Source organism: Sinohyriopsis cumingii, chromosome 8, assembly GCF_028554795.1.
Source record: "Sinohyriopsis cumingii isolate HCF-2022 chromosome 8, ASM2855479v2, whole genome shotgun sequence".
NCBI classification, from domain to species: domain Eukaryota; kingdom Metazoa; phylum Mollusca; class Bivalvia; order Unionida; family Unionidae; genus Sinohyriopsis; species Sinohyriopsis cumingii.
The window spans coordinates 82219209-82241393 of record NC_142968.1 but is presented as its reverse complement, the minus strand read 5'-3'; the positions used below and the strand labels follow the sequence as shown (position 1 = coordinate 82241393).

General features: G+C 34.0%; 1 protein-coding gene across 1 annotated transcript; it reads left to right on the top strand.

The window, feature by feature from the left end:
• Positions 1-8303: 8303 nt before the first annotated feature.
• On the top strand, positions 8304-20844 carry LOC149793999 (uncharacterized). Its single transcript, XM_089967921.1, has 3 exons — positions 8304-8635; positions 15558-15912; positions 16817-20844. Exons 1-3 carry the CDS (start codon positions 8489-8491, stop codon positions 20812-20814), a joined length of 4500 nt encoding a protein of 1499 aa, XP_089824047.1. The 5' UTR covers positions 8304-8488; the 3' UTR covers positions 20815-20844.
• The last annotated feature ends 1341 nt before the right edge of the window (positions 20845-22185 follow it).

The window sequence follows — 22185 nt, the reverse complement described above, 5'->3', positions numbered from 1 at the left end:
TTAGACGTACAGTGCGATGAACTATATTCACCGCGTTCAAAGGTTTTACTTGTGCTATTAGAATGCTTTTAACGGTGATATTAATATTTATCAATGGGATCATCACCGGACGTGGGTTTTAAAGAAGATTTTAACTTGATTATGTCACTTTCTTTAAGTAAGTTTACTTTTGATTGTCTGATATGACATAATGTTATTCCAATAAAGTAATTAAGTAAATAAACGAGCTTTAGTGGATTTAAGGTGTGATAGATTAAAAGAGAGAATCGTAAGCACTCGACTAAAATTGATCAGTCTAGTGAGAATCGACGCTGGTTCTAGGAAACAACTCAGTGTACACAGTTATCAGGTTAGAAATTAGAGAGAGAACCTAGAGAGAAAAGCGAATAAGTTCCAATTATTAGACGTTCTAACCAACAAGTGAGTGTGCAATGCAAATATAAGTTTGTTAGTTTTAGTGAACATTGTCAAGAAATTTGCAACACAATCGTAAAAGAGATAAACGTTCAAACTACGGAACCGAAAATAAAAAACTAAACTGAAATGAAAGTTGTTAGTCTAAACTATTTCTTACATTTAAATGCGATTGGTGCGAATAACCATTGACTGAAACTTTACAAGAAATAAAATTCCAAATTTAGCAGCTCCGATATAAAATCTGATGCAACTGGGGCCCCGAATGGCCGAGTGGTCTAAAGCGGTCTCCGTTACGGATCACTGCCATCTCACCTCTGTCTGCGTGGGTTCGAGTCTCGGATTCAGCCAATGTGGGTAAGTGAGAAAGCTTGCCAGTAGCTTCTCGAGGGTAGGTGGTTCTTTCCGGGGATTTCCCGGGTTCTTCCTCCACCATTAATACTGGCCGCCATGTATAGCCTATCGTGTGCTGAAAAATGGCGTTAAACCCTACAACAACAACAACAACAACAGCAACAACAACTTATGCAACTCATGAAGGTTTTGTATTAAAACATGCCGACGCATAAATACATACGACTTTGGAAGAAAATAATCAGAAAGTATTGATAATCAATTAACAGATGTGAATCAGAGTGTTAATCAGAGTATATCAGAATGAGTTACTAGTAATGAAGAGTTACAAGCACCGTTTGATGATAACAAGAAAACGATTTTGGATGGAAAGGATTTCTTCCAGCAGAAATTTTGTGAATTGTACATGGATTCCTACTAACTGTTTTAGAAATAAAAGGAGAACTGTTTTTCAGCAATTCTTTCAGCCAACTCAACAAAGAATAAACTCTGAAATATAACCATTACATGCTGAAATGAAAACAGTAAAGAAATCAGTTAGAAGGCTATAATACTTAATAATCATAATTAGGTCAATGAAAGAAATCCAAAAATGAAACACAACGAAACATTCGAGAAATTAAAATCTTGGTTAATGCTTCTAAAGGCTCTGTATTGACATCACATGAATAGAAAACTTCTCAAACGAATACGTTTTAAGATTTGCAGATTTGCAATAAAAATGACAACGGAAATAATCAAAAGATAGAAGAAAACAAAAAAACAAGATTAATGTTATACGATTTACTTGAATTAACTAAAACAAATCTCAATGACAAAGATCTGGTCACAAAAACTTACCTTCATGAATGGAAAAAGTACTAACAAGTTCTCAGAGATACTCAAGTACATAGAGAATGAGAATCGCTAAATATTATTTATGTTTTACAGAGAAATATTGATTAATGATTAAGAAAAGATTTTAATGTAGAGAAAGAAAAAAAAACCTTAACAAGAAAAAACAGATGAAGTTTAAAAAGAGAAACTTTAGTATCAAGTTTAAGTTTACTGTACGAATCCCCGGAAGAATTGTTTACAACAATATAAAAAGATTAATTTTTGTTTGAAAACCGTTGTTAATTTGACAAAATGAACAACTGGAATAAATTAATTTGTAGGTAATTGTCCTCAAATCTGTAAATTTCTTAGCTTGAAATGGCACAGAATGACGTATAAAGATCCATGCAAGTCGACTGCCTCTCTCTACCTATCTCTCTCTCTCTCTCTCTCTGTGCATATATATATATATATATATATATATATATATATATATATATATATATATATATATATATATATATATATATATATGCATTGTTCGTTAGTTTGTTTTATGTTTTTACTTCATTATATGCTATTTTTATGTAACATTGTCCAAAATCAAGTTTATTTTCTACTTGAACTGAATCATATATTTTTTAAATTCTGTAAACAGCTAATACATAGCTAAACTATTCTCTCTCTATATATATATGTGTGTAATATTAAGAGCATTATTAATAGAAGTAAACATGTTTATTTGGGTCTGGGTCTAGGTTATTGGGATTCTCCTGGCATACCTGAAATAGTCCAGGTTATATATCATAATATTAGTCACGGACTTTCTAATTATAAGTAACATTTTATTTTGTAAACATTAATACGTTTCTAGAATCTTATTTTCCATTAGGTAATGTTTTTTATTAAATAGAAAGTGTTAATTGTGACCTGAGGTCAAGTTAAAGACATTTTAATATTGTTACTGGAAAGAATATTCGTTTCGTGTTTTATGAATCTACTTGTATTATTGTTGTATCCAGTATATCATTTGGGCTGGAATTTATTTCTTGAAGCTTTTCAGTTTAAGTGAGTTTTCTCTGGAAATAAAGAGTGTTTTAAAAATATTATTTTTGGACAGAGATATTAAAGTGGAATTTAAAGTGAATTCAAACCTGAATTTATCTTAAAGTGTTTCACCAAAAAAATGTTGTTATGTATATTTGATTTAATTATATCTGATTTAATATATATTTATTTCATTTTAGTTGTTTGTCAGTTTTAATTTTTTAAAATATTTTTTATTACATGATATTGTAATGTAAGTTTATTCATTAGAGTTGATACTTTTTGCAGAAAATAGTTTGACCTTGATTGTTAGTTTATAAACACCAGGTGTTGATCTAAATCCTGACCTCGTTTCAGAATTTGTAGCAACCTTCGTAAACAAGTTCTATTTTATTTTAAAATGATTGGTTGTTTCCAAGGTAATGATGGGACCTTGTCTTTAAGATATAATTGTTTTTAATTTTTTTATTTCTTAGAGTAAAAGTGATTGATTCTCTTCAGAGTCACAATGGGTAAACGTGAGCTATAACAAGTACTTTCTTCAATAAACTTCTAAAAGATAATCAGGTGACCTTGTTTACGTTTTAGAAAGCCCATATAACCCATGTTTGTGTTTGAAGAATTAATCAGTAGAAGTTGTATGTTGTGCTGTTTGGAGTTATTTCAAATTACTTGGTTTGTAGTTATTTCAAATTACTTTAATTCAAAAGGATTAAATTCTGTTATTTCTCTGGAAAATACGTTTGCTCTTGTAATATTGTGAAACAAGGACAGTTTCTTTATAAGAAAAAATATTCAGCTATCCGAAACCGGAGTGATAATTCTTATATTTACAAGGAATTATAGACTTCAGCACTACATATTGTAGCATAAGTCACCGTCACCGTCTTCCATATTGGATTCTTTGTCGGGATTCGAACGTGAAATCAGTTGAACATTTTGTTATTAGGACTACTAAAATTGTATTCTTTGATTAATTTTGGATTATTTTTGGATTTGATTCTATAAAACCATCAGTATATGTTTCAAGAAAATCTACATTTTATAGATTAGATATAAGGTAATATTTTATTGGAGACTATACAATGTTTCACACATCATTCGTGAATTATTTCTACTCAAAACGTTAATGTCCTCTAGATTCTGATTATAAAAATTTAAATGCTAATAGCAGAAATAGCATGTAAATTTATGCCCATTAAAAACTTAAATACTAATATGAGAAACACCATGCACATTTATGACCATTAAAAACTTAAATGTTAATATCGGAGACACCACGCAATGCTATGACCATTAAAACGCTCAAGATAACAACATAAGTAATTATTATTGGAGGAGCTATGTACATGTCACATCACTTTGGCCTTGCCCTATCGTATTCTTCATCATGTCTTGCATTTGGCCATCGTTATAACTCAACATAATGCTCATGATTTGTTGATTTATTCTCTATTCAGCTCTACGTCTAGATTCAGTTATTAACAAAATCATGACATGGTCTGTAATTCTGATTTTTTGTCTTCACTTAGTTTCAAATTATTACCATGAACTAGTCTAGATGTACTAGCATACTGTGCTGGGTCAGTTTTTTGTAATACTTAAACATACGGATCTGAATTCTTATTTTGTTTTTAGATGACATTGAACTATCTTTCTTTACATGATGTTCATGAATGGCACCAAGCGAATTGAATTTCAAATGCTTCATTACACCATCAACATACTGGTAATCCTCAACGCTAATTACTGATTCGCTGAGGTTTGATTATATAGTTTTCCACTGGCGATCATTTTGCATCATCAAACTTTTAAAGAATTATTGTCGTTGTATGTAAAAATATCTTTCTTAAAAAGTGAAGTGTGGTTTGTTGTTTACGCCTCGAAGTTGAGACTTGTTCTCTAGAATATCTTCGCCTCTCTCTCTCTCTCTCTCTCTCTCTCTCTCTCTCTCTCTCTCTCTCTCTCTTTTCGATCATGGCGTTTTTGAAGTTCCGATTAAGAGGCCTGATGTGCTAATTGTAGGTGCTGCCATCCTAATTAACTTGTGCACTCACTTGATATACGTAAAAGCGATTGCACTTTGAGGATTGTTTGATAGTTATCTTAAATATTGTTTTTGTTCCATATAAATTATGTTTTACATTTAACAGTAGTATAATTTTCTGCAATGTATGTTAGAATTATTTCTGTATTTAAATAAAGTTGTATTTCTTTTGCTGGTCCGTTGAAGAGTCCTGATTTATTGTACTGTCATTGTGTCTTCATTTATTGTACTGTCATTGTGTCCTGATTTAGTGTCATGTTAGTATCACCTAAAGATGAAAATTCATTTCATGTAGTTTTCATATTTTCTTAAATCTTCTTGGTAACTTTTAATAACTTAGTTTTGCAGATGTTATATTATGTTACACGTTTTACTTGTATTAAAGCTAACTTATTTTTGCATTAAATCGGCCCTTTTCTGACAGTGTCATGAAAATCTGGTCGATTGTATTTTTTCTGACGTCACACTATGTTATGCCCCCCCCCCCCCGCAGTTAAGGTGTGATAATTAATATAAATATATTGCTTCGTTCGAACGTATGACACCATCTTAGAAACGTCTAAACATTATACGCTTATGTTGTGCAAACGATTAATTCAGGTGAAATTACTCTTTTATTATCAGCAACACATCTTGTCATCACAAATATTTATAATTTGAATATCTCATGAACGTATTGCAATAAAACAAATTCTACTAAACGTTAACGATATCATATACGCTATGTACTTAATACAATATATAACTCATTGCAAATAGATTGTCAGTTTCTGTAGCTAAAGGTGTGTTCCTGAGTGTCTTAATGTTTCGCTGACCGTCTTTCTGTTGTTGTGTTTTACAAAGACTGGCTGTGTTTAGTCTAAATTACTAGAGGATGTAGATAACGGAAGGGGAAAAGTTATAATTAGGCCAGTAACGCTCTCGAGGATTGGCAGTAAAATAAGCTATAATTTTGAATATCTAAGCCTGCGTTTTGTAATTAATGGATTCAACGGTGCTGAGGTAACTGGGTATGGGATGACGCACGGAAAAAATGCAAGCGTTAGCTAAGACTAAGTAATGCATCAACCAGATTATCTTGTATTTCTGCAAACTAAGTTTAGATTTTCAATAATAAAATGGTGGGGTTTTCAAAAATATATTTTAATATTGCTGGTTTAGTGTTTTAGTTTGTATTTAATTTATATTAACTTTTATCTATGGTTATAAGTTGTAAACAACATATTTACATAGCGAACCCTTTTCCGTGATTGCAAGATGTAAAAACTTGTTTAGGTGACGCTATACAATTTCGCATTTTGCATAGGATTTTAAAGAAAAAGAATTTCCCCGACTTTCCTCACTGGTTATACTGGCTATTTAAAAAAGACCTTGTATATCTTAGGTATAATTAAAAGAACCTTTAATTCCCTTTATTTTGGTGTATGATTGATGGGTGTACTATGGGTTATAGAGTATACAGCTTGACCTTACTTCAAATGTGCATCTTTCAAAAAAGTGCTAGCTCTACTTGGTCATTTTCACTCCCTGAACTTCAGAGGTAAATTGTATAAAAAAGACCTGATAACTTTTTTTTACATTTTATATATTTGGTAATTCATTCATTGCATTTTCAGAAGCTGGTATTGTCTAGTCTGGCACAATTCATTTTCCCTATTTTAATAGCTGCTATGTATAGTGTACTTTAGACTAATTCAGGCCGATTTTTAACACAAGGGAGCAGTCATTTTAGTTAGCAGTGTGCTTAAATCATGTAAAATTTCCAAAAGTACAATATCCAAAGAAATATCATCCACATTACATTACTATAGCATATAGGTATGCCAACATTCTCTCCATTGTGCATGTTTTAAATGCAAACTACTTCACCTTACATACGTCACTCTCTCTAAAGTACATATTAATTGGTGAGCGCCCCCTTACGTAGTAAGAGTTCAAAGTCAGACTTGTTTACAGTTAGACTAGGTTTATCCAATGGAAAATCCTTACGTTCTATTGCGTTATATATCAGTTGGAAATGTATATAAATATGGATTTGATAAACAAGTAATTAATTCACTTTTTAGGTCTGTCTCTGGGAATCCATTTTCGATCACAGTTAACAGTTATATTAAGATATAATTTGATAGAAATTATTTATCTAAACTGTTCATTGGAATTACTGCAACGTGCCCATTGACGTCTGATTTAGCACACTACTTTGGATTATTGTGAACTCATTGAAAGACTTTTGGATTGCATCATTGTATTGTATCAAGACATTCAAGACTATTGGAATTCATTTGGAACATTCTATGTTTTTGAGCTTGTGATATGACGTTTAGGATTATTTGTAATTTAATTCACAATACAGTGAGTTTCCCTTGAATTGTCACTTATATTATCAATTGTTTCTTTGTCACCCTTTGGTATTGTTTTCAAATCTACGTTGAGTAAAGCTGTTGTATGTACACTTTAAAGGAATATATATGTGTGTGTGTGTGTGTGTGTGTGTGTGTGTGTGTGTGTGTCCCAAACGAATGTGTTAAAACGAGTAACAATCCTTTATATTTACTTTATTTCCTTTTCAGTTAGTTGTTGTGTGTAACATGTGTATCATTTTAAGGGTGACTGTCGTCATTAGGGACAGCAGTTTTTGTATCGCTGTTTCCATCAATACATGCATAAAATTATACTTCCCGACAAAATGTAAACGTATATATCTTTTTATTAAGAAAATGCAATATCCACGTAGTAAAAATGTAATCAACCAGTGCTGCTCTTTTCAGTGCCACAACTCTAATGAACATAATGCATTCTTTTATGTTCTAAACTGTCATTCAAAATAACGATTTTTTGTCAAACAGACATTGAAATAAATATATAAATTTTCTCTCTTTTTTTTCTCTTAATTTTGTTACCGATTAACACATCGGAATCGTAAAAGGTTAATAAAAACCGAATAACAATCTATCAACCATGCCAGCATATATTTGTCAAAAAAATATTGGCAAGAAACATTTTTTACGAATAAAAGAGTAATGTATGTGAAATCTGCACCATACGAAACGAACAGAAGGAACCAAACAAAAGAAGAAAGAAAATGAAATAGACCTAAATACGGAAATACAGATTTAAATAACATGCATACGGGTATATATATTTCCTAAATGGGAAAAGAAAGTAGTTCCAAAAGTGATATCGTCACTGTGGCGATAAAAGTGATATCGCCACTGTGGAGATAAAAGCGGTATTGGAAGACAATGCCATGACAAAATGTTATTAATACATGCAGCGTGGGACAACCCAAATATGTAAAACAACAGGAAGTGGTATTATAATAATCGTGCTCGATAATTACCACTAATACGTAGCCCATACTTATTAATATCTTCCTTGACAAGTTTTACGGGGGCCACAGACGGGATATATTTGCGATAGCGGTAAGCTTAGAATTTAGGGTTTTGGAAACTGAACGTTCGGATGCTAATTGTGTAGCTATTCTTATAGAACTATAAACAGTAAACATGTCACTTTTAATGGTATTTGCTGACCAGTCTTCTTTGTTGCCAAACGCTGCAAATTAGTTTTTTCATTTCAGGACGATATTGCATGATAAGAAGCCAGATGTTGATTGGGTCCAATATTTATGTGACTTTTAGACTTTGATGGATGTAGTTATTCTGCCCATCACTATATTAAAGCAGCGGAACAGTCGTTTGGTTGAAGGTTCAGACAAATGTGTCTGTCATAAAGTAAAATGTATTAAATTCATACAAAAGTAAGACACGTGTTGTAAGCATTCTTTCTTTAGCAGCTACAGTGTCGCAGATGGAGTTTAAATGCATTGCAGTTCTTTTAATGCTTTTTCTAAGTCCTTGTTCCATTGATGGTCGGATTCTGTATGCGGATTATTTATTAAGATACTACACGGGTAATGTCGGTCCAGCTACAATATCCAGCTGTGGAGGATTAAACGTGAGTAACTCACTCTAAATGAACATATTAACATAAAAAATGTATGATTATTACTTTTTTATCTTCTTAAAATTAGTTTTAATGTTCGTTATCTGAGACTGGCATGACCTACCTGATCCAAGATGAATCTATTACATTCATAGTTGTCTATGTACCTTGCCAATACTAACAATAAATTCACGTTAGTATAAATAATACTTTTTAAATAATAATTATTTTTATGATAATGAAATTATACAAAAATAAAAATAATAAATAAAATCTTGAAAGCAAATAAACAAATCAACTGAACCGTCTATATTCGTCTCTTTTATCCTGGCGTTTTGAAATTCGTCACTGAGAAACTGTACATCACTTATTATCTCTCTAACTTGCGGGATAAAACTGCTTTATATTCTTGGACAAAATCTACTGAGGACCTAATCAATTCCATATTCACTACTTTTTTTTTCTCTCATTCTCATTTCGCTATATATTTTTGTCCTGGAATGTGAACGGAATACTTTTTCATGGAACAATCAAATATATGTCAATATGGTTGGCATGTATGCACGAACATGCGTGTTAAACTTTGCCCCATACTATCACATTCTTCTGTACTTGCACTCTCGTTTTTGTTTCATATGCAGTTCCTGTCATTGATACCAACTTCATATATTGTAATTACTTCATTATGATGCATGTACTAATGTGTATGTGGTTATTTCTTTGTACTTTGGGGAAAAGACTAAACCACGTTGGTAGAACTAGTGTCAAATCTGATTGTTTTTTTTTTATAATAATGGAAATACAATTTGCTTAATGCAGATATTATCTTGAAGAATGGAGTTGAAAGGTTCATTGATTTTGTTCCAGCCCCACAATATATTTGGAATTGAAGTATACAAATTCAGAGTAGCTTTTTTTATTATTATATCACTGCCCCTTTGTGGTAAACTAGCGAGAGCATTATTTAATGTGAAGACGATCATAATGGTATGTAATTTATACTTCGGTGATTCTTTTATCGATATTCTCTTAAACATCCTTAAGTCAGGCGTTAAAACGCTCACCCATTCATTCAGTACTGATGTTCTTCCTTTCGTAGGGTTTGAAGACCCTTTACCAGTCTTTCTACGTATCAAGGTCTACCATTTTCAGGGGCGGGGGCGGAGCATGTCGAAATGCGATGGTCATCGAACACCTAATAACCTCTTTAAGCTTAGGGAGGTAGCACTAACTCGCGATATTCCCAAGTCTTACATATTGAGAGAGGCGATCGGGATTTAACTAACTCATCAACTGTAAAAGGTAGTTCCCCGATACACATTTGTAGTTAATTTTATTAAATTTAAAATGGACAGTTCCCTAATACACAGTTGTGGTCAATTTTTATTAAATTTAAAATAAAATATAAATAACATTCAACAAATTAAATCGAAATAGGAAACAAATACGAAACAATTTCTCTTTAAGTTAAAACTCGTGTTATGTCTACCTGGTTTATATTTTTTTTTAAATTTTCTATATTTGTACCATCACAAAAGAATTTTTTAAATGATCAAATTAATAATTTCTCCAAAAGCGGACAATATAGTGGAAACAATGCATGAACTAATAAATCATCTTGTATGAATTCAGATGAAAACAAAGCTTTCAATGTTAACTATTGAGGTAAAAAAAATCGAGGTATATAACTTTGAAAGTATGACCGAAGCACCATAGATTTTACAATTTCAAATTATGATAATTAGAAATTACAATAATTGAGACCTTCAAGAAGTGACATTGAAACAATGAACATTATTATCTTAAGTAATTATATCAGTTATGACAACATTATAGGATATAGAAAACAGATATCAGAAAAGGAATTGAAATTTACAAAGAAATAAATCAGTTATTTTATCGAAAAAGTTTCAAAGATCAAATGCCTTCTGGGAAGTATTCATAACAACCAGTGAAAATACAGTACTACATGTATTCAAATACCTGAACAAATTGTTGTTATTTACATGCAAATGCCTAAACAAAACGAAAGTTATAAGGAATATAAATAAATATGTCATACTCAAAAGTAATTGATTGATATGTCGTTACAACGCTTATCTGGTTTATCTCATCAATATTCTACCATAATCATAAAATGTCTATTTTGTTTACTCAGAATATCTCCGGTTTAATGCAAAGGGACGTTACACGTATCTGATTTACGAAGAGGGCATTCCTGACATATTTCATTAACCAGTTTCATATGTTTCTTAAATAGGCTAACATGAAGGCATGAACCTTTAGCATATACTGCTGTTATACGACATTAGGAAAATGGATACAAAAGATAAAACTTTTAAGCATAAACAATAATTTGCTTTTTAATTACACAGTAAATTTATAGCCCCATTTATATATGTTGATAATAATAATAATAATAATAATAATAATAATAATAATAATAATAATAATGCTTTATTTATAGAGGGTGACTCATTAGTCAATGACTATACTCCCTAGAGGCCCTCTAAAAAAGATAAAGATGTTGTAGGCTATTGTAAGATATTCTTCCTTAAATGGGCCTAGAAATGTTTGTGATCCTGGCAATTTTCATGAGTTTTTTAATATTAAAAAATCTATTTTGGAGATTTTATCTCAAAAGAAAGCTAGAAATAGATATCTTTTTTCACGGTTTAATCCACTGGAACCTTCTTTGGTCACCGCGCTAGACGAGGCCGAACATAAATGTTTACAAGTTAGTGACATTTGTTTGAAATTGTCTAAATAGAAGGCATCCGCGTGCATTCATCAAGGACACATAATATCCCAGGTAATACGTTCGACAATAAATCAATGTTCAAAATCAATAGAGGGCGCCGTATTCTTCGCAGCGAAAGTAGATTTTCAATTTGTTGTTTATGAATGATGTAAAAAGATATAAATAAATGATGTAATTAAATTGAACAAAGGTAATTCTGATTCAGTATAAACCTTGAAATAATAAAAGCAAATAAAAAAATAATTCTAATTTGAGCACATAAACAATTGCTTTTCAAAATAGCTGGCTGATATGTGGAATTAGTCAACACAATAAACAAGAAGCAATGAAGTCAGCAAGAAATACAATCTCGCATTCACTTCGTCTCGTCGTGTTGTGACATGAGACTGCACGTGCCTGTCAATATTTGCACCGTTGTACTCGTACACCGTAAACAAAACATGCGCATGATGGATTAATGTTTGTCATTATCCTCGACAATAAATTAGTTTGATTAATGATGGATATTCCGTATCGTTAAAAATAAAACTTTAGATATAATCTTTTCATCAATAAATATTGACTTCTATCTTCGATACCAAGATTTTACATTAAGGCATCCTTTTTCTAATACTAGCTTTAATAATTTTTACAAGCTAACTTTTTTTTAAAGATCCACCCAGAATTATTAGCATACAGCATTTTTGTGTGGAACAAGCAAATATATATATTTTTTGTGGTTAAATATGTAAAGCAAGTTTGCGTTTTAAAATGTAAAGATAATAAAAAGATACATTTTCAGCTTTCAAGGCTTGATGTTACTATGTTCTAAGTGAAATAAGCTGTACGTTAGTTTTTGTGGTCCCACTATGTTATTTTTATGAATACAAGCTTTCATGATGCCAGGTAATAGCTTCTAATAATGCTATTGTGAAAATGGAATCTTAAATAAACTCTACATAATTTATCATACCAAATGAGCAAAAAAGTAGAAGCATATATATATATATATATATATATATATATATATATATATATATATATATATATATATATATATATATATATATACGGTTTAATATTTCGTATTAAATGGAACAAATTTCATTCTACTGACGTTTTCGTAAAAGGAAACGTATAGTTTAAACTGGACTTCACCGCCCCCTTAGTTATGACAAAATAGAAAGTTTACGTAAATGTGTCACTTGTGAAGTTTATAAGTAATATTGTATTTTTTGACATGAAGAATTATTCTTAGAATTTCTTTTTATTTGTTTACTTATATAGTTTAACGAACTTAAATTGAAGTCATGTCGCGGAATAGGAAAGATATTTTATATTATATTAGTGCTTTCTCCAGAGGAAGCTGTTCTCCAACAGTGTTGGTTGGTGTGTATACTCAAACCACAAGGGCTATAGAAGGTCAGTTCTCCGAGAGGGAAGGCAATAACATATTTAGTGTTTCGCATAACTGAATGCGACATCATATACGTTTGCGCGTGGCAATATGAGTAATGGTTGTAACAAGGTATAATATGCAGGAGTCAAGAGTAAATATTGTAAATTAAACCTAAAGCTGACTAATCGGAACTAGATAGTTTATCACGTGATATACTAATTTGAAATAGCTATGATAGACGTAGCCTATAGGGGATAAGCGAAGAATGAGATAAAATAGAACAAAGTCTGCATATAAATAGCAGGAAAACAGCCATCCAAACTCACAAGATGAAAGCAACAGCCAAGAGTGTCAACGGTCCAGGACAAGACAGAAAACTGTCTAATAGAACTAGCTCAGATACTGAAGAGATCGATGAAATACTGCCCAGAACTCTACATTAGTGTACCATGAGGGCCGTCAAGTGTTACCAGTGTACCTTTCTGTACACGAATGATGACGACTTCCTCATCTTGTGAGAAGAGGACGAAAAAACAAAGACGTCACTCTAGCCAGGCAAGGCAGCATGAACATATATCACGAGGGCAGGATGTAATGCCATATTGTGAGGTCAAATATATAATACAATTTGGAGGACATGGAAATGGTCAGAGCTATGGACTCAGCCCCCTACCCCCATCACAATCTTCTAAAGAAGGGCATCCTTTAAATAAGGACAACCTCAAACACTATTTAAACTACAGAACCATCAGTATGATAACGCAATCCAGTAATGCAATGTTGAAAATGCTCCTGAACCTATTAAAACACTGAGCAGAGAACCTCAATACAGGAGAAAAGAACGTTTCAGAACAGGCTGAAGCATTACAGCGCCACTTGATTGGTGAAGAGCGGAATATCAACCTGAATTCAAATTCAAAAACTTGATGAAATCTTATGATGAGCTTGGCACAAGACACTGGGCTACCATGATGAAGTTTAGTATGGAGAACAAACTCAGAAACATCATCCAGGAACTTTACAGAAAGTCAGAAAGTAAAGTGTTAGTAAATGGTACAGTTGGGGAGCGGTTCTCAGCAGCAGTGGACGTACGCCAAGGCTGTTTATTTTCCCCTACGCTATTTAGCATCCTTTTGACAGAGGTCATAGAACACCACGGAGGAATTGTCAATTTTTGAAGACTCGTCATTTTAGACCTTCGTTTTGCAGCTGATATTTTTGGAATTGCAGGCACAGGAAATGAGTTACCGGAGCAGACAGGCAACGTGTACAGAGCCTCCTTGGGTTGCAGGATAGCGATAAATGCTGATAAAATCTAAAGGCCATACACAATCAAACAACCATCTTACAGCATAACATCCGCGTCAATTACCAGTAACTAGGGGCAGAATACACCTTCAAATACGTTGGATCTACCATCGCAAACGAAGTTGGTTCACCAATTAAAGTAAACTATATAATTAACCTGAAAAGTGTGTGACAATACAAAGGTATCATTGCCAAGAACAATGTTAACTATTGAGGAGACTGGGACTATCGGAGTTTCAGTGAGTCTGTGAAACATGGAAATTAAACAAACACTGAAAAAGAATAAGAACCCTTAAAACGAGATGCTCTATATACATCTTAGACATCCGATACATGGTCCGTAAAAAAGCAAAAATGGGTGTTGGGGTTCTTTTGAATGCATGACATAGGCAGATTATGTTCCAGATTGCCTGTTAGGTTACGTATGAACTATTTAAAGAACGTTATCCTGAAATGTATTTCAATCGATTTATTCCTGTCTCTGCAAACGAGTCCACATACATCTTTCAATTTTGAAAAAGTAACCGAAATAGCTCCACTGTCAGTGAAGTTAATTTTTATTTATTCGCTAATCTTTGCACTGAAATCAATCTGTCACTTGCATAATATACGAATTTTTTTATCAATGGTTTTGGACAACAAAGGGTAGTTGTTCTTATGAAGTGGTTCATTTAAATAAACATGCGGACGAGAAACCGCTTTTCTGAGTCAATATAACCGATGGTATTTCATGACAGGTGTCTGTTTATAAGTGTTTCGTTAGAAATGATGTATTGGGCTGTAATGTAAATAAGACAATATATTGGTTAGATTGTGTACTTGATGTCGGCATACTGTATACTGCTTTGAAATACAAATGTCAAAGATGGATTACAATTCATGTCTGAATAATAATGTAAAGATTGACAAGAAAACCTCTTAGGGATATTATAATTCGAGGTTCTCAGCTATGAAATGGGCTTAAACGGTGACTGTGGTTGATTGTCATATCACGTGTTCTTTTTTATACATACTGCTTGACAAAACGACTCATTGTTGGTCAATATTACCCATACAAAATACCATACCTGACATTAAGACAACATTAAACGTTTAAGCACATACATTACGACCCTCAATTCAAGATTTCGTAAAGCAAAGGAAATAAATAAAACGTTTATCATTTGCTACTGTTCTATTATATCGATGAGAAACATAAGGATTGACATTTTAAGACATTTAAATATATATTTTAGAGTGACACGGAAAAGATATCATCGTATCTATTTTTAATTCGTTACATTTGGGCTCTTATAGTATTATCGTGGCGTACTTTTGATACGGTCGTTTTTTATTTCTAATTCAGACGGACTTGAGAAGTAATCACATTAATGTTTTTTTTTATTGATAAAAACTTAATACGGTATCATGTGATTTAGTATCGAATTGGTGTGATATTGAATAATGAAGTGAATCAGTCTAATTGTCCTCCGCTATATTCATTGCAGATCCAATGGAGTTCAAATCAAGGAAAATGTTGGCCTTGTGGAGAGATGCGGGGCGAGACAATCACCACTCATACCGTCTTGAAACCTCTTCTTTCGATTTCGCTGCCTAAAAATATTACAGTAGAGTTTGATTTAAGGCTTCGTGGTCACATGGAATTTCGAATCTGTCCCTTTAAAACGCCGCCAGGGGTTGACGTCCCAGTTCCATATTGTAACCAAAAGAAACCAATTATCATAGAAAACGTCCAATTGAAAAGCTTCAAGCCGAAGGAAGGAGAAATGTCGACACCTGTCGTTTTGAGTTTCGACGAAAGTGACTTCTGTCCAAAATGTATCCTTGAAGTTGTTTATAAAGGTATCTTTTTTTCTTTCTTGTTTATTATACCTTAACGAAGCATCTTTTGAAACTATTTTAAGTAGTTACTTGTATTTAAATTTAAGGCAAATAAAGCATGTGTACTAGTCGTCGCAGAACTATAAAACGATCCAATGACGTAACATTACATGCAAGTGAACATTTTATGATGTTATTATCTATTAGATAAATTTCTAGGTATTTGGTTGTTAAATATCCAACGCATTATGCATATTATATGCAGTTCTCACGGTGTATAACGAAATTTGGACGAAGCGCAGCGTATGAAAATCACGCGAAATTTACGGGTGTAGGAATAACATCAATGGAAAAAAGGATTCGGACCAACTCGTCTATTTTTGCGTCACGGATGTATGACAACCCAGTAATTTAAAGAAAAAATCATAAATTTTGTTCACTAGAAATTTATACGCAAAAAAAACCCTACAGTAATCGCAATCTATTCGGTCAACTGTTAAATTGTTTAAAATGTTCATAGTTGATCTTAATTAAATTTTACTGTTCAATTTAATCCATGCAATTTGTTTTCATGTACTTCTAAGTTAGGGAAGGAAAAAATCAATCATGCTTAAGGTGTAATAAACTGGTTATACTCTCTGCTGACAGTACAACTAATGTGATCTAGAGGGTAATATATAGATATCGAATGATACTGATTTTCTTTAAATGTTGTTTGTTTCATTTTCAAAAGAGGAGTTCTGGAGGAATAGTGTGTGTTAATGGTGTTGTGGTTGTAGTAGTTATTGTTGTCCTTAACAATGTTGTTGTTGATGATGATGACCCCTAATGCACAAATACTATTCCTACTATGCCACCATAGTTATTGTTATTGCTACTACTACTACTGCTGCTGCTACTACTACTACTACTACTAACATTTCAGAATATCGACACCATCCAGAAGTCTTGAACTGTCAGGGTTGTGGAGCGCAAGAGGAATCCTTTAATTGTGCTCTGATATTGATTGACACAGCGGACCAGGATGTCAGTCGTGTCCGACGGCAGGCAGAAAATTCAAATGCATCACGTGTATCTACAGAAAGTGAAGCAAATACGACAAGCTTGGTAGACTTGAATGGAACAGAGACATTCCTGGTGAATCAGACATTGAAAATAATTGCAGATGAGCAAAATTCTAATTGGACGGATGATTTAAATGCAACATCAAATGAAACGTCAAGAGATTTTGCAACAAATTCTGGAAATGAAACTTTGAATACAGCGCCTAGTTTTTCTGGAGATGATAATTTTGATAAACTTTCGAGTTCTAATTTGACAGGTGATGGGAACTTCACATCGAACGAAACATTAGCCATAATGACCCCGGTTTCAATTTCGGTCGATGATCTGAAACCGAAGGAAATTCCCTATGATCCGAACATTCTTAAACTGGTTGACAATATTGGTGGTGTCCCAATCGACACAAGGTCAAACGTTTCTTGGCATTTTCCAGAAGTCAATGTTTCGATACAGAGTTCAATAATTAAAGCCTTTTTCACTTCTGAAAACATGTCTTTATCAGATTACAATTCGTCGATCGCCACTGTAAGGTTTGGAGAGTTTCTTCAGGGCCTGCCTGTAGATTGGATGCAGAACCTACTGAACGAAACAGATGAATTTAATATTTCAAGCAATATAGTCGCCGATTTGGTACCTATATTTAGCAGTTGGAGCAGAAATGTGTCATGGTCTCACAATGTCTCTTATGGCTGGAGCTTTTCTGTGGTAACAGATACAACAACTATGTCACATCCTGTAAATACCGAGGGTATCGCTGCTGTCGAAGATAAAGTGAGGAATGCCGGATTAAGAGTTCCCGGTGCTGTAGAGAATGTTGTTCTCGATAGAGATATGCGTTTCGACAGGTCAACAATTCTCAAGTCTGACATCGGTGTTGATGTTGGTGCTACAGAAGGTGTAGGTCACAGTGTGTCTCTAGATATGGCTAGTTCTGACGACATTACTATGAATAATTCCATGAAAAGCGCGAGTTCTAATGCCCGTCTCGGCGTAGGCAATGTGAAAAATAACGGTTCAGGCATTAGTACAAATAATGATTCCTTGGATGGTGGTTCTGAAACGAAGAATGTCGCCTTTCTTCTGTCTGACTACTTTACTCTTGCGTCCTCTTTGGAAAATGTAGGCATTAAGGAAAACATCAGTTCGGACAGCCTTGAATCCGTTACAACTTACAACGGTAGTAACACGGTCACTGAAAATAACACAACCAGCCTACTTATTTTTGAATTTAACAACACTGCCAATATAAATGAAGACCATTCCTTTAGCAAGGACCGAGATCTAGGTAGTAATACATTGTTAACTGCCAGAGAAGTGACCAAAGGTAGTAGCTCCGTTAATTCAGTCTCAAGTGGACTCGAACTGGGTTCAGTATCTCTTTTCGAAAGTTCACCAAGTATTGGGATGGACTCTATATTAGACGCAGGGATTTCTTCAGGTATACACGTCGGTACATCGAACGCCGTGTATATCAATGACATCACCACGTCTATTCATTCAAACATACATAAACCAAAGTCATTAGCATCAGACGGAAAATCAGAAATTGTTGTTGACCACATTATGATAAATGAAACGACGGAAAGCAACCTTCCAGATATCCAAACTACCAAATTCATTTCAACCACAGAGAAAACTGTTAAGATGAGCAACAATTCTCAGACGTTAGGTGGAAAACCCACAGAAACAAAATTTGAGATTGACAAGAAACTTTACACTTCCACTTTCAAAACTGATTCCAGCACTCTGTCCGGGAACGCGCATACAGATCCAGTCTCAATCAACCTGCTTTCCATTACAGATTCAGGAAGGTTACTGATAAGAAAAGACGAAATTAGAACTGGAAATCTACCTCAGCAGAACAATATATCACAGGCAAATCTCTCAACTGAACATGGATCAATATTTCCCCGGATCAATAATTTGACATTACTTGAAAATGAAAGCAAAAATCATATTCGAAATTCTAATTTTTCTCAAATTTATGATGTCAAACATAAAATAGATATGTTAATTCCGAGCGGCCAAGGATCGGATGTGGTTATATTTGACCCTTCTCTTAAAAAAACACAAAATGCACGCGACGTTAGGTTTAAGCTGGAACAAGGAAGCGTGTCAGTGGGGGAGGAACCTTTTAGGAGTAAAGGTAGAAGCATAAATGATATAAGTATTGCTCAGATAAATCAAGGTGGTGATGGAACTGAGGGAGAAACTAATAACGTATATAATGTGTGGCTTCGTGAGGCAAGACGCAACTCTCAAAATGGAGGCCAAGAAAGAAATATCAAAGAAATATTATCTGAACTTGTAGTTGATAGACATATAGATATAACTAATTTGGGAGGCGTTGCAGGAACAACGGACAGAAAAGAATGGCAAATGGGTGATCTAACAGGATCTGATACGAATTGGCTAAAGAATGACACCATTGGTTTCCAAAATGATCTAAGTCTGGTTGAACTGGGTATATCGGAAGTAACAAACACCGATTTTTGGGGTCCGTTCTATTCTTTTCCTTCCGATGAGAATCAAGTATTCACTACAGGTACAAAATCTAGAGACAGAATGATTGGTACCACAAAGTCACCTATGTCTCTGACGCCGGATCCGATATCTGTGAAGGTTTGTCCACATACAAAACGACTAGTGTGTGAACCGATTGGAAACTATAAATATATCCCTGGCATGAAATGGTGGTGCTATTCAAATTGCAAGGATGGTATATGTCCTGCAGACAAGTGCAAGTGTATATGTGAAATTCGTATGGATATTATGCCTACCATAAGCAAAACAGGTATCACTAGCACTAGAATACAAGGGGTATCTGCAAACGCGACTAAAGATGATCCACTGTGGTTACATGAAACTTCTACGGACAAGCCCTTCCATCAAGTTAAAACTCAGACAAGCTTCAATACCGAGAGTGTCCAGATAAAAAATGCTTCCTCTGCTGGCAATGCTGATATTGATTTTCGTAGGTCTACCAGTAACATCGGTAAAGGTGATGTCGATATTATCAGGATTAGTTCGAAAGCGGTAGCTGAAGGACACCCAATACATTCAAGCACTGTCGGTGAAACTAATTTGATGTGGCCAAGTACGACACCAGCGGTAACGAGTGGCACAAGGGTATCAGGGATTCAAGATCAGGATGAGACAGGCTGGTTAGCTGCAATGACGAAAGGTATACAAGGCATATTAGGCATTCATGGGCAGAATATTGGAAAATGGTCAAGTTCGAAGCCCATGTTTGAGGGAGATATAAAACTATTAAGTACTGAACGTCAGGGTAATGTGTCACGGTCAGGCTTGAACTCAAATACAGTAACTACCGGAACTCAGGAACATGCTAATACGAGACGGCCAATTTCCGTAGCAGGTGTACAGGAAGTCTCAGTGTCAAACATTCAAGACCAGAGTAATATGTGGCTAGATTCGCCTGGAGTGGTTGAAGCAAAAACTGGACTGGCAGGTATCCAAGGTCAGACGAATATAAATTCGCCAATTTCGACATCGGGTGCTGCTGATCGCATAGAAATGTCAAGTTCCAGAGCTCAAGAGAAGGCGAGATTGTCAGACTTGAACAAAGTGGCTAATGGAAATGCAAACATGCCGGGTACTCAAGACAAAGTTAATCTAAATATGGTGGTGAATGAAGGCTCGGGTATACACACACCATTTGTGGGTTGGCAGAGCGCAAGTCAGACTAATACTATTGCAATGGCTGGAGTGCCGTATACGGTACTTAAGTGTGTTGGTGCAGGTGCTTTTAGAGATGTTATGTCGATACCGGAATGGTGCGAAAGAGTGTGTCCGTCCGGGTTATGTCCAGAGACTCTCTGTGATTGTACGATTCTTTAAGTTCTTTTGATATATTTATTATAATTATAATTATTATTATTATTATTATTGGGAGGTGTACTTCTATATCAGGCAAACGAACTATTGACTATAAGAAGGTTTACAAGTTAGTTACTAAATCGAATTATATAGGTCTCCAAAGGAAACCGCAGGAGTTGGGGAAGATTCTTCCTTCCAGTTCATCAAGACTATCACTTAAAGTTGACTGTAAATAGCGCTATCAATAAATCCTTCTTGCACTAAAAGAGTTAAAATGAGACGTCTTACTGCCATTGCCATAGTCATTCAACATGACCCAGATGATACAAATGAGACGTCTTAATGCCATTGCCATAATCAATCAACATGACCCAAATGATACGATGAAACATCATACTGCCATTGCCATTATCACTCAACATGACCCAAATGATACAATGAAACATCATGCTGCCATTGGCATAATCACTCAACATGACCCAAACGATACAAATGAGACGTCTTACTGACAGTTCCATAATAACTCAACATAACCCAAATGATACAAATAAGATGTCTTACTGACAGTTCCATAATAACTGAACATAACCCAAATGATACAAATGAGATGTCTTACTGACAGAAATAACTCAACATAATCCAAATGATACAATGAAACATCATACTGCCATTGCCATAATCACTCAACATGACCCAAATGATACAAATGAGACATCATACTGTTATTGTCGTAATCACTCAACATGACCCAAACGATACAAATGAGATGTCTTACTGACAGAAATAACTCAACATAATCCAAATGATACAATGAAACATCATACTGTCATTGCCATAATCACTCAACATGACCCAAATGATACAAATGAGACATCATACTGTTATTGTCGTAATCACTCAACATGACCCAAACGATACAAATGAGATGTCTTACTGACAGAAATAACTCAACATAATCCAAATGATACAAATGAGACGTTTTACTGACAGTTCCATAATAACTCAACATAACCCAAATGATACAAATGAGACGTCTTACTGACAGTTCCATAATAACTCAACATAACCCAAACGATACAAATGAGATGTCTTACTGACAGTTCCATAATAACTCAACATAACTCAAATGATACAAATGAGACGTTTTACTGACAGTTCCATAATAACTCAACATAACCCAAATGATACAAATGAGACGTCTTACTGACAGTTCCATAATAACTCAACATAACCCAAATGATACAAATGAGACGTCTTACTGACAGTTCCATAATAACTCAACATAACCCAAATGATACAAATGAGATGTCTTACTGACAGTTCCATAATAACTCAACATAACCCAAATGATACAAATGAAACGTCTTACTGGCAGTTCCATAATAACTCAAC